Genomic DNA, 12848 nt, shown 5'->3' on the forward strand with positions numbered 1-12848 from the left:
CAGTTAACAGAACCCCTTCACTGCTGCTGATTTTCTAACCACACTCACTCACCCAGCGTGGTTCCCCTTTTTACAGCGGGGGCACTGGGTCCAGGTTCTCCATAACCCAGCAGCCCCAGTTGTTGAGTTCAATGTGCTACCAGCATTCTCTCTGTAATGTCCAACCTTCCAACAGTTAAAAATTTTCCCTTTGGTTAGTTGCTAAATTGTCTTTTTCTGCTGTTTTTCTCTCTACTCTTAAAAGCAAAGGTGCTTTGGGGCTCTGTTCCTCAGCCTTATTCTTATCTTTATGATTATTCTTTGACCATGAGGTTCTGCTTTGGGTCCAAAGCTGCTCTTTTCGTTTCTTCTAACACTTCCTCATACTCGTTCAAAGAGCTTTTAGTCCGTTGGGTTTTTTTCATTTGGACAGTTTGTCCAAGACGTCTTACTACACTGACCCTGACCTTCAGATTCTTCTCTTCCTCTGTCGGCAGATATTCTAAAACTGCCGTAATTCGTATCCACCGAGACCAGGTTTTAGTGAGTTTTTTATCCCCTTTTCCGTATGCTTTCTTTACATTTCTAGCCACCTTTTCCCAGGTCCCTGGAGCTAAGCTTCCTTCCCCAGGAAACCATAGATGGTATTTTTATACCCTGGTAAACAGTCTTGCCTTTTTCTCTTTGCCTCTGCTACACACTGCTGCTACAACAAATGGGCGAGCTTAATACAGCTTTCAACACAGACTTACTCTTATAACCCGGTTACATATAAGTCCCCCAACTGAATTCTCACTTCAAAACAATTCCCCAAGTGGCCTGTCCTCCGCGGGGTCACAAAGCTGTTGTGTGGGGATTCTGTTCTCCTTTCCTTAAAGTTCCTGTTCAAGCACTGGTTGTTGGGGTTCACGGGTCCCCAACAGGCAAACGGGTCCTTCGGAGTGACTGCGATTGTGGAAGTAATAAAGATATAGATAGAAGCGGAGTTCCTCGTCCCTATGTCAAGATGGAGAGAGTGGCTGTATTTTCCAATGGGTACAACTAATGGGGCTTACAGGTCTTTTAAAAGACATGCATGTCGTACAGTGAGCACATTACATAGTCCATGGGTAATACCATAAGCGGGTAACATAATAAATAAGCAATGAGGTGAGTCATCATTTTGACCGAGTGCTAGTTGACCTCAAACGCCCACAGGGGAGCGATTTATGATCAGTATCAGCAAGAGATGTCAGAAGAGGGTTTGCTACATTGTACAGTGGGTTGGGCTATAGAACCGGTTTGCTCTTAGCTACGGAAAACCTACAGGCACAGTAACAAGCCAGATGCAGGAATGAGATATTGTTAGATCTCTCTGGGGATAGAGTTACACTTTGGTCCTTGGCTCCGCATGAGAAAGAATTCACGCCAAAGCCTCAGGTTTTACGCGCACCCATAGAATTCCTCCCGACCATGCAGCCTGACAGAGACTGCTTGATGTCACGCAAAGATCGCTTTTCCCGCGACTCTCTGTTAGATCTCTCTCCCAAGTTCTCCTCCAAAAGGACCTCTCTCCCTCTGGGGCTCCTGCCTTTTCAAGGATTCCAGGGGGAGGCGTGGTGAACGACCCCAGATAGACCCCATTGGCTGAATTGCAATCACCTGGCCAGGTGGGCGGATCCAGGTCTAACGCCCACCCATGCCCTCCTCGGGAAAACCTAGGCCTCTGAGCATGTGCAGTGCGCCGCCCTTTGTCTCGTGCTTGGCTTTCTGGGAATGCGTCAATGGACATCCCATCCCTGCCTATCTGCCTAACAATATCTTTCATGGGAGCTCCTTCACAACTGCTCCTTATGAAGGGCTATTACCGGGTGCACATTTTCGGCCTGGAGAGTGTGAATTTGAAAATATTTCTATCTCGGAACAAGGGAGATCTTTCTCAAAATAGGGCTGGTTTTCCATGCTCATGGTTGCAAGTATAGAAAGGCCAAATACATTCATTCAAGGTGTTAGTTTACCACAGTAAAGATTTAAAATTTCAGAAAGATGAGTCTACTCTGGTAAAAATTCCAGAAACCCCAAGGGGAGGTTCTGCCTATAATAAAATTGCTATAATATGTTCAAGTATATTAAAAAGTTGGATACATAAAATGGTTCATGATATTAAGTGGGTGCTCCTCCATGATGTGTATCAAAACATCGTTATCAGTACTATGTTATTGTGTTAAAGATATCTTAGTGTATCAGGAAGTATTTCTTTAAGGTTGTTATTTTTTAACACACAGAAAGTATACTATATACCACGACAAATATTTGACTGATGATAATTACTTAAACCTAACTATTTTGACATACATATAAAATTTTTAAAAAGACAAACACTCATTCAGAATCTGGGGACTATCTGTATATGATACAGTGCTTATCCAATATCCAAATTACACAACATCCTATTCCACAGAATCTGTCATAAACATTAAAGAGCACATTACTGGAAAGGACTAAAATGAGTTAATAGATTTGATGCTAGAAATGTTGAGCAAAGAAGGGGCCAGCAGATACTACTTAACTAAAGCATTATTCACCAAAAATCATGAAGACTGACAATATCAATGTTATCAGGAAGAATCATCGAGTTATTTATTGACTGTATGTTATAAGAATGGGAAGAAAGATGATGATTTTCTGCTTCTGTAAATGTTTACAGTCTTAGAAATCCACGGGGACAGTTCTACTCTGTCAGGATTGACTCAAGGGCAGTGAGTTAGTTTTGGTTTTCTTATAAGAAATGCAGTCTTGCACTTCAGAGGATAACATTGGGGCTACAGCTTGGGGAGAGGGGCACATCAGATTTGAGTACACAGGAGAAATGAAAAGGGATGGAGAGGAACGAGAGGACATCCTGGCCCACCAAGTCCCAAGGATGATGTTCCTGCTCGGAATAGACAACACCTGGGGATGACCATACGGCTGGCCCTACAACGGGACACTGCATCCCTCACTGAACCATGGTGCTGTGGGGGACAGCACTGGAGACACAGTGCAGGAATAGTGAACAGTCTGGCCCCATCACACTGGGGCAAGGCACTGAGGGCATGCAGCAGAGCAACAGGGGGAGCAGAGTGATGAAATCCATGGGGAATACCAAAAATAGACTTTGGAGGCATTGTGTGGCACCCCATCAGACTCAACTGAAAAACACTCATAAAGGCTAACAACCAGACCTTGAACTATTGATAGGCTTTTCCATTTTTGTCAGTGGCTTTTTTTGTTGTTGTTAGTTAATTTGGGGGTTTGTTGTTGTTTTGTTGGATTTGACTTCCTTTGATGTTTTATTTGTCTTTGCCTGTTTTTTTGCAATTACTAATGTATCTGCATGTCTATCTAGATAAGATAGGCAGGATAAATAATTTGGAGATGAAAAGAATGGGGCCAATGGTTCCAGGGGGAGTGGGATAAGGGAGTAGGGGAAGTGAGAGAAAGGAAGGGGGGTCGATGGAATCAACCCAGGAACAAGAGAACAAGTGAACTAAAATCAATAGAAGGATGTTCATAGGAGGCCTAGTGGGACTTAATCAAGGGCAATGTAGCAGTAAGGAATTACTAAACCTAAATGAAGGCTGAACATGATAGTGGGACAAGAAGAAAGTAAAAGGAAATAAAGGAAAGAACCAGGAGGCAAAGGACATTTATAGAGGCCTAAATACAGGCATGTACATATGTAAATATATATAATGATAAGGGAATAGAACTATGTACTCATATCTATATGTTAAGAATTAAGGTTGCAGATGAACATTGGGCCTCAACTCAAATATTCCCTCAACACAAGAATACTTTGTTTTAACAACCTGACATTCTGTGATGCTCACCTTCCCAATATGATCGCTGAAGACAAAATGGGTGCATAAGCATATGTGGTGAAGAAAGCTGATGGTAACTGGCTATGAAAAGATATATCAACTGGTGTCTTTAAGGCTTGAAAATAAATGAGTGGCCATCTAGCTGAGCAGCAACAAAGTCCACATGGAGGAAGCACACCAGCCTGTATGATCATGAGATATCGATGGATCAGGTATCAGAAAACCAGAACAAAATCATACCCAATGTGAATGGGGGAGGGGGCATAAAGTGCAGACCCAATGCCCATCTGTAGATAATTGGACATCCCCTCACAGAGGGGTCACAGGGAAGAGATGAGCCAGTCAGGGTATAGTATAGCACTGATGAAATACAGAACTTTCCTCTAGCTCTTTGGTGCTTCCTTCACTCCACTATCATGACCTCAATTCTACCTTACAAATATGGCTGGACCAGAGCATGCACACTGCTACAGATAAGAGCCCACAACACAGGGAATCCAGGATAGATAAACTCCTCAAGCCAACAAGGAGAGTAGAGATACCGGGAGGATTAGGGGAGCATCAAGGGAGAAAGGGGGAATCCATCACAAGGATCAACCTAGTATACTCCCACCCCCACCCCAAGGGGGACAAGTAACACAAAAGTGGGTGAGGGGCATTGGAGGATCAGATAAGATATGGAAATAATTATAACTTATCAAGGTTTCATGAGGGAGAGCAGGTGGGGAAGAAAGGGGAAGAAGTGGGGAGCTGATATCAGGGGCTCAAGTGGGAAGAGAGTGCTATGAAAATGATGATGGCGGCGTATGTGCAAAGGTGCTTGCCCCGCTGGATGAATGTGTGGATTGTCATAAGAGATGTAAAAGCCCCCAGTAAAAGTATTTGGAAAAAAAGGAAATGCATTCTTCCAGACAAAGAGAACTAAAACGGTATTCCCGAAATAGGAATAAACTGATAGGAAACACAAAAAAAAGTAAAATTGCCAACATATCAAACTTTATTTTTAAGGTTTTATATATATCTTATATTAACAAGTAAGCATTTACCAAAAATGTGATTAATCAAGCCACTTGTCAAAACGGAAACCTAGAGATATTGGGAATCTTTATTTAACAAACCATGTCACAGTGCCACCCAAGACATGTCACTGCTGTGACAATGGTACAAACAGAGACTGTTCTCACACGGTTTATGACCATGTGAGTGGTATATTAGAGAAATACTTAGCACTTCTGGAGGGGTAATGCTAAACAGTAATGATCAGAAAGGAGTGGTTAGATCTCTGGTTATGATACATGTGTTCGACTGGGTTGACCAGGGAAACAAATTCAAAGATACTGATACATGTATAAGACAGAGCTTTATATCAAGAAGTCATTGTACATAAAGCAAACATTCCACCCCAGTCCAGATCAAGTCCGTAAGTCTGATACAAGTCCAGAAGTCCCTCTTTGAACTCACGCAGTCCCATGCAGTGATGCAGAAAGCAGGAAGGTCACAGGCGGGTGGGTGCAGAAGCTGTGTGGATCTGGTCTCAGTGGAAGCATCACAGGGCTGGTGCAGTTCTCAGGGTGGATGGTCAACAGCAAGGTGAAGGCGGGAGCGGGAGGGAAGGGGAAGGGAGCTGGTCACCAGAGAGTCAATATCTGGGTTACACCTCCAAAGGAGGTCATTAAGCTGCGACATGATTGACAGGCTACATTCCACTCATATCTTCTTACAGATGCCATGTTGGCACAAAAAAACCTAACCATCACAATACAGAACCTAAAACATAAAAGAATGCACATCAATTGGAATTGTGAGGAGACCTCAAAATCATATTTTAAAGCGGAAAACCTTCTAGTTTACTGTTTCTCTTCCTGATGCCTTTTTTCTTATAGGAGGGAGTGGGTGGAAAATTTGATATATTGAGTAAAATTCTTTCCCAAAACTGGAAAAAAATATATTTTAAAAATTCCCTCCACTCTTGGCTCCAGCCAGATTTTCTTTACAGGACATTATGCAAATAAAACCCTTTACAGGAGGGATATTTCCTGTGGAAATGTTGCTTCCAGAAATTCTATAAATGAATGTTCCAGAGTTTATTAGTTTAAGAAATCATAAAATAACCAAGCATGTTCATTAAAAGTGCAACACACTGTAGAGGCTGCAGGAGGGTGGTTTTCATAAAAGCCCTTTGCTTCCTAGAGAATGTTATCACCACTAACATCGTCCATATCAGCTCTTTCGATTCGTAAACCCCAGGATATCCTAGTCTCACTCTTCTGGGAAATGTGTGGGGCTGCCTGGAAAAGAACAAAAGCCAGGGGCTACTGGCTCACAGCAGAATTAGATCGGGAGGTATTTCCACATATGAAATATTTAAAGATCCCTGATCATGGTCTTAATAATGACGGTTTGGATGATTACCAATGCAAAGACTTTACATATGAAGGATGCTTACCGGAGACCAAACCAGGCCTGTAGCAACAGACAAGTTCTTAAACATTTCCAATACACATTGGCTGTGGTCAGAAGTTTTGCTCAATGGATTTGAAAGTGAGGGGGGACAGTAGGCAAGGACTCCAGTTTCTTTATTTTTATATTTCCTTCCTGCTTTCTATGCAGAACGTTGTGAATTTTTAAATAAGCAGAAACACTAAGTTAGCATTCACTCTTTAAAATAGCTTGTTTCCAAATCCCACCTCTTCATGCAAAGACTTTCTGTACATCAACATTTATGCATTTCATAAATTTGAATTTTGTTAAATGGTTTTGGGAATGAGGTATGTATGGAATACCATCTGAGGTTCATCACTTCAGGGCCCAGAGATTACTGTATAGCAAAAACTGAATAAGTGATTCTTGAACAGAGGGGTTATAATGTCCACATATAATAATGTAATGCCGTCACCTTTGCTGGGAAGTCTATTTCAATCAGGTGCTACAGAGTAGAACTCCTCCATAGAGTTTTCATCGCTGTAATCCTTATGGAAGTACATTGAAGGGATCTTCTTTCACAGCACCAGCAGGTAGATTTGAACCACAAACTTGAGGAGAGCAGGTGAGTGCAAGCTTGAGCTTGTTTGTGCTACTCAGAGACCTATTCGATATGTCTAGAATGAACTAAATTGAAAGGATCACAGTGAGCTGCCTGACTCAAAATGCTCTCTGCCATCAAGTCGATTCCAACTCCTAGATACCTATAGGAAGAATTGCTCCTGTGGGTTCCGGAGACTGTAACTCTTTATGTGGGGTAGCTAGTGGTTACAAACCGCTGACCAGGAGGTTAGCGACTCAGTTTGCAACCACTACACCACCTGGGCACCTTGAACAATTTAGAGGCCCGTAGAAGTTAATTTTTTAAATTAAACCAATGAGAGACCATTTTAAATAAAGAGATGGAAAATAGACCCTCATGGGGAAAAAAGAGGACTTGATGAAAAGGGTTTAAATGGAGAGCAAATGCTTCGAAAATGATGAGGGCAAAGAATGTACGGATGTGCTTTATACAATTGATGTATGCATATGTATGGATTGTGATAAGAGTTGTATGAGTCCCTAATGAAATGTTAAAAAACAAACAAACAAACAAAAAAAGAATGACCATAATGAGCAATTTGAATTTTTACTGTTTAGAGACTTCGGTTTCCCTTTGCCTGACTTCCCTCCAATATCAACTGAAACCAAACATACCATTGACTTTGCTGAATAGACTTGGAGAAAGTATTATGGCCTTGTGAGGAAATGTTCCAATTCCAGGAAAATGCTGATAAGATAATGGATGGAGAAAAACTGGTGGTGGCCTCAAACTACTGCCTGTGCATCAACTGGGGGTGGCTTCCAACAGCGGCCCAGGGCACCACCACTGCCTCTCCTGGGCTCCCGACTCAAGAACAGGCCCTGACCATATAAGCAGTGTTAGAAATCAAAACTGGGAGAATTTGTTACCCAACAGATTTAATGCATGTGAAGGGCTTCGAAAAGTTTGTGAAAATATAGTCAAAAGACTGGTGAAAACTGCCTGAATCCCACCACTGGTCAGTACATTCCCACCACTGGTCGGTACGTTCCCACCACTGGTCAGTACGTTCAGGTAGAGAGGATGAGTCATTCACTTTGCTGTCTGGTGCTTCCGTTGAACTGACAATGATTCTCAGTGCGTGATTAAAGCCAGAGCAGTAACTATTTTCTTTCATTTGTGCCACCCAGGTGGATAACGAACAGCTGCATTTGGACAGCGAAGGCATTGAAAATATTGATGACACCAAGTTAAGCCGTTTTATTGAGATCAACAGCCTCCGCTGGGTGACGGAGTACAGCCCCGTGGTAAAGAGCAGTTCCGTCTTTCATCCCCTCAGTACCAGTGTCGGGGGGAGTGCTTGTCTGTACAGCAGCGATTCTTTTCCTCCTGGGGTTCGCGTTCTTTGACCAATAGCGGCAGTGGCACCTCATTTGAACATTGTGTGTGTGCTAATCTTCTGCTATTAGCCCTTTAAGATGGATCGATCGGACCCTCCTAAACAAAGAAAGACACTGAGACTCAGAAGAGTTAAGTTGCCTGTCACGTGGCAAATAGGAAGCAGAACCTCAATGCCAAGAGGAGACTGGTTCAAAAACCTGAGCTTTTTGGGTCTGGGTGTTCTCTGCGAACACACATTTGACTTGCTTCCCAAGTAAGATCTCCATCTGGGCTGAAGGTCCGCTGTTTTCAGGAGCCTGGGTGGCAGAGACTTCTGTGAAATGTAGCAACCTAAAAATGGAAGGACGGCCCAAGTGGAAAAACTCAAGCTCACTGCTCATGGACTTGGATGTTGCAATAGGTGCTAAATTCCTAAACATTTAGACCAGCGGTTCTCAACCTGTGGGGTAGCGGTCATGCATTGGGTTGTGAGCTACAAGGTCAGGGGTTAGAAACCGCCAGCCATTCCGTGGGAGAAAGACCAGGCTGCCTACTCCTGTAAGGAGTTCCAGTCTTGAGACTCACAGGAACAGGTCCCCCGTCCTTTGGGGTCGCGGTGAGTCAGCATGGACAGGATGGCCGTGGGAAAGAGCAAGCCCGCCTGACTGCGCTATCCATCTCCATCTCGTCTAGCGTCCGGACTCTCCGCAGTTTATAGCCTTATCTTAAATGCACCGCCTCGTTGCTTCCCCTGCTGTAGCACGTCGAGTGATAGCAGTCTTGGTTCCTCGTGTTCTACTTCAGCCCAGAAACGCCGTGCACTTCCCAGTAGTACGCCGTGCATGCATGTCATGATATTTGCAACTTCGACGTATAGTCACGCCTGCCCACTTTCTCATTTGATCCGCACAGCTATGTTTTGAGGTACAAGGGAAGACATTACCGTATGTAGGTTTAGCACACAAGGTCACATGGTGTGTCAGATAAGAAGATATAATGGGCGGCAGAGAATTGAACTGATGGTGGGTTTGTTCCCATGGGCGTTTGCTATTTATAGGACAGCAAATGGAAGCCCAAGAAAGTGAACTTCCTCAAGTCCACCTGTCTCTATCCGTTGGAGCTGGAAACACAGCCCTATTCACTGGCCCTGCTTTCTTTCTTTCTTTTTTGTTTTTTATGACTCATGGGTCTGACCGGACCCTGTGTTTTTTTCCCACTCGCCTCCACCCCCAGCCTCCCAGAGGACACACCACTTTTCCTGATGACAAAAATCCCATCCACCTCTCCCCACAGGTTTGCCCCTGTGGAGCGGTGACTCCACGTTCACCACAAACACTTTCTCAGGTGTTGGCAATAATCACCTCAGAGGATTCTTCTCAAGACCGTCTCCCTCTGGTCGTCGTGTTTATGGAGCTGTCAGCTGCGCGTGCAGAACCGGAAAAGAGATTTTGGTTTATAGTTCATGGAGCCTAGGTTGATAGTTCTGATGTGCTGCCGTGCTCCAGGTCCGCAAAGGCAAGGGCAACGACTGATCTTTGCTGAGTTCGAATGCCTTGCCCATGTCTTAGCTTACTGAACCAGGAGTTGTTGTTGTTGTTGTTGTTGTTGTTAACTTTAATGTGAAGTGTGAAGGCAAATCACAAGGAAATTAGGTAAAACTCTCTTTATAAAAGCAAGTTTTAGTCGAATGCTGACAATTTCATCTCCCATAGTAGCATTATTTTTAAGTTGGTGGCCTACCCAAACTAGTATAGTTACTGCCCCTCGACTGGGGCAGAGCTTTATACCTGTAGCAACTGGGCAGAAAATCACAGCCCTGGGCTTGGACCGCTATGTACATTTAATGCACCAACGCAGCTTCAAAGCCGAATTTGTGTCTTCTAGGATTAAACTAATCCCTTTTGCTCTGCCTAGTCCTCCTGCTAAGAGAATTGAGCTTTTTGAACCTCCAGCTCTGAATTCTTGCCACTTCCTGAAAGTCATCCTCCATCTGGGAAGGTGGATGCATGATCTAATTTTAAGTAACAAAACCAAACTATCTGTGGTCAACTGGATTCTGACTCACAACGACCCTGCAGGATGGAATAGAACTGCCTCCACAGGGTTTCCATGGCTGCAAATCTTGTCCAAAGCAAATTGCCACCTCTTCTGTGGAGTGGCTGGTGGGTTCACATTGTGGCCTTTTGGTTAGCAGCCAAGTGATTCAACCGCTGCTCCGGAGTTCCTCAATTAAGCACTAAAACCAAAAACCAAAACCAAGACCCACCGCCATTGTGTCAATTCTGACGCATAGTGACCCGAGGTGAAGTTTCTAAAACTAATTATTCACACAGGGACAGACAGTCTCATCTTTGTTCCATGAAGCAGCTGATGGGTTTAAACTGCGGACTTTTCTCTTAACAACCCAATACCTGACCTGCAAGGTCACAAGGGGTCCTTCCATTAAGTAAGAGGATCTGTTCGAACAAGAGTCGGCTATTTATACCATCTAGTCTCCCAAATATGAATGGACCTTGTTGAAGCAATTGGATGTTAACTGATCACGCCACGGAATAAAGATATGGCAGTCCCGCTCTGTCAAAGTGCACAGTGTCAGAAAGCTTACAGGGCAGGTCTGTTCTGCCCGTACAAGGTTGCTATTTGTCAGAATCAACACTGTGACAGTGAGTTTGGGGCTCACAGATTTAAAATCTAAGAACACTAGGGGAAATCTTTGGGAAGGAGATGGTCACTGCCTTTCCTACAGATTGGCCTCCTATGACCAATGGAGCCTGAAGACCCCCTGAAGCAGGTGTAGCTTCAGGAAGGACCTTACTTGGGGCTCCTCTTTCCACTAGTCTGGGACTCTGCCCAGTGGTTCTTTAGCCCACCGCATTCTTGAGTACCTGTGTACACGCTGCTGTTACAGCAAGGCTTTCTGTATTCAAAAGAGAGTTGTTAAAGGGAATAGAATTTATTTAAAATACTTATAACACTATTTCCAGAAAGTGAAAATGTAGGCAGCCTGCACAAGTTAACTCTCTCCTGCTTCTCCTCTGTCAGGTTCCCTCACCCTCCCTCCTATTCTCTCAATCACTGCCAAGTCATGGGGTGACCAATAGTTCTGGTCTCCTGAAGAATCTACCGCTTTACTGAGCTGAGAGAGACGAAATGGAATTTTGCCACTAGTTGTGTAGGAGTTAGGAAAGTCTGGTGGCACAGGGGTTAAAACTCCCAACAGCCAACCAAAATGTCAGTAGTTTAAACCCACCGACCATTCCACGAGAGAAAGATGGGGCAGTCTACTTCTGTGAGGTGACTTCGATAGTCACAATAACGCAATGGGGCAGTTCTGCTCTGTCCTAGAGGCCACTGTGCATCAGAATCAACTCACTGGAGTGGGTCTGGGTTTCTGGAATAGGAGCCTGTGCATCACAGTGGTTAAGAGCAGAGACTCAGAGTCAGAGTGCCTGGGTGTGAGCCCTCACCTACTGTTTATTGCCCATGTGACTTTGAGTGAATTACCTAATCTCTCTATCCTCCCATTTGTAAAACTGGGTCTTTAATGGTTAAGTCAGTGATTACCTGTAAAGTGTTCCCAAAAAGTGCGTGTGTATAGTAAATAATAAATATGAACTAGTCATATAAGGCTGAGTATTTTAAGCCTATCAGATGGGTCTTGCAATACTAAGAGGGTCTAGAAAAGAGCAAAGAAATCAATTGCTGCATAACACAATTTTTACCAACTTCGCCATCTTAAAATATTTTCCGGGGATCAGAATTCACGAGTGGCTTAGCTTGGCCTGGAATCTCTCAGGAACTGGCAGTCAGGATGTTGGCCTGGACTGGTGGATCTGTTTCTAAGGTGGCTCACTCATGTTTCTGGCAAGTCGGTGCTGGCTATTAGTCAGATGCCTTATTGCTTTCTCACATGGATCTCACCCTAGAGCTGTTTGAGTGCTCTACATTGGAGCTAACTTTCCCACGTGAATGATACAAACAAGAGCAATGCAGACACCATGATGTCTTTGTCACTTTTATTCCTAGTGAGACTACACTCTATTTTGCATTATCCTGTGAGTTACTCAGATCAGTCCTGCTTCGTGTGCAAGGGGACTACACAGTGGTAAGAAAAAGAGAAGGTAGAACCTAGTGAGAGTTATTTGGGGGGCTGTTTACCATTCATGTTAAGGATAAACAGCTCTCAATCATGTTTTATCTACCCATTCAGGAGGTTGCCAGAAAAGTTTCTTCTTTTTCTCTCTCCTGATCTCATTTTGCCAGACGGTGATCGGCCTATTCAACAGCTTGATTCCAACTCATCTTCTCCTGATGATTAACAAGGCTTCCCCCGGGTATGAAGAAAACATGCAAAGATACCAGAAGGCAGCTAAGCAATTCCAAGGGAAGGTAAGTCTGGAATGGGAAGCACTCTTCTGACATTGCACCACAAGGACAAGAGGAAAGGTAGAGATGAACAAGGAAAGCAAGTATAACATATTTCAAAATAAGAACTACAACATAATCCATCACATTATTCTTGTTTGAACTTAAAGAAGTCATATTTTGTACAATTAAAGGCCTATGTAATCCTACCTCCCCTTAGTAACAAGTCCATTTTTAAATTAACCCAGAGGACTGAAAGGAAATATGTCACCTCTTAA

At 43.6% G+C, this 12848-nt stretch overlaps 1 protein-coding gene across 1 annotated transcript in view; it reads left to right on the forward strand.

Annotated features, from left to right (window-relative positions):
• Positions 1 to 12848, forward strand: part of ERP27 (endoplasmic reticulum protein 27) — a 41810-nt gene that overhangs the window by 11626 nt on the left and 17336 nt on the right. Inside the window, exons 4-5 of the mRNA XM_075553330.1 lie at positions 8016 to 8132; positions 12469 to 12594. Of these exons, the coding sequence (XP_075409445.1) occupies positions 8016 to 8132; positions 12469 to 12594 (243 nt within the window). The remainder of the gene's footprint in view (positions 1 to 8015; positions 8133 to 12468; positions 12595 to 12848) is intronic.

The sequence above is a fragment of the Tenrec ecaudatus genome, chromosome 6 (genome assembly GCF_050624435.1).
Source record: "Tenrec ecaudatus isolate mTenEca1 chromosome 6, mTenEca1.hap1, whole genome shotgun sequence".
NCBI lineage: Eukaryota > Metazoa > Chordata > Mammalia > Afrosoricida > Tenrecidae > Tenrec > Tenrec ecaudatus.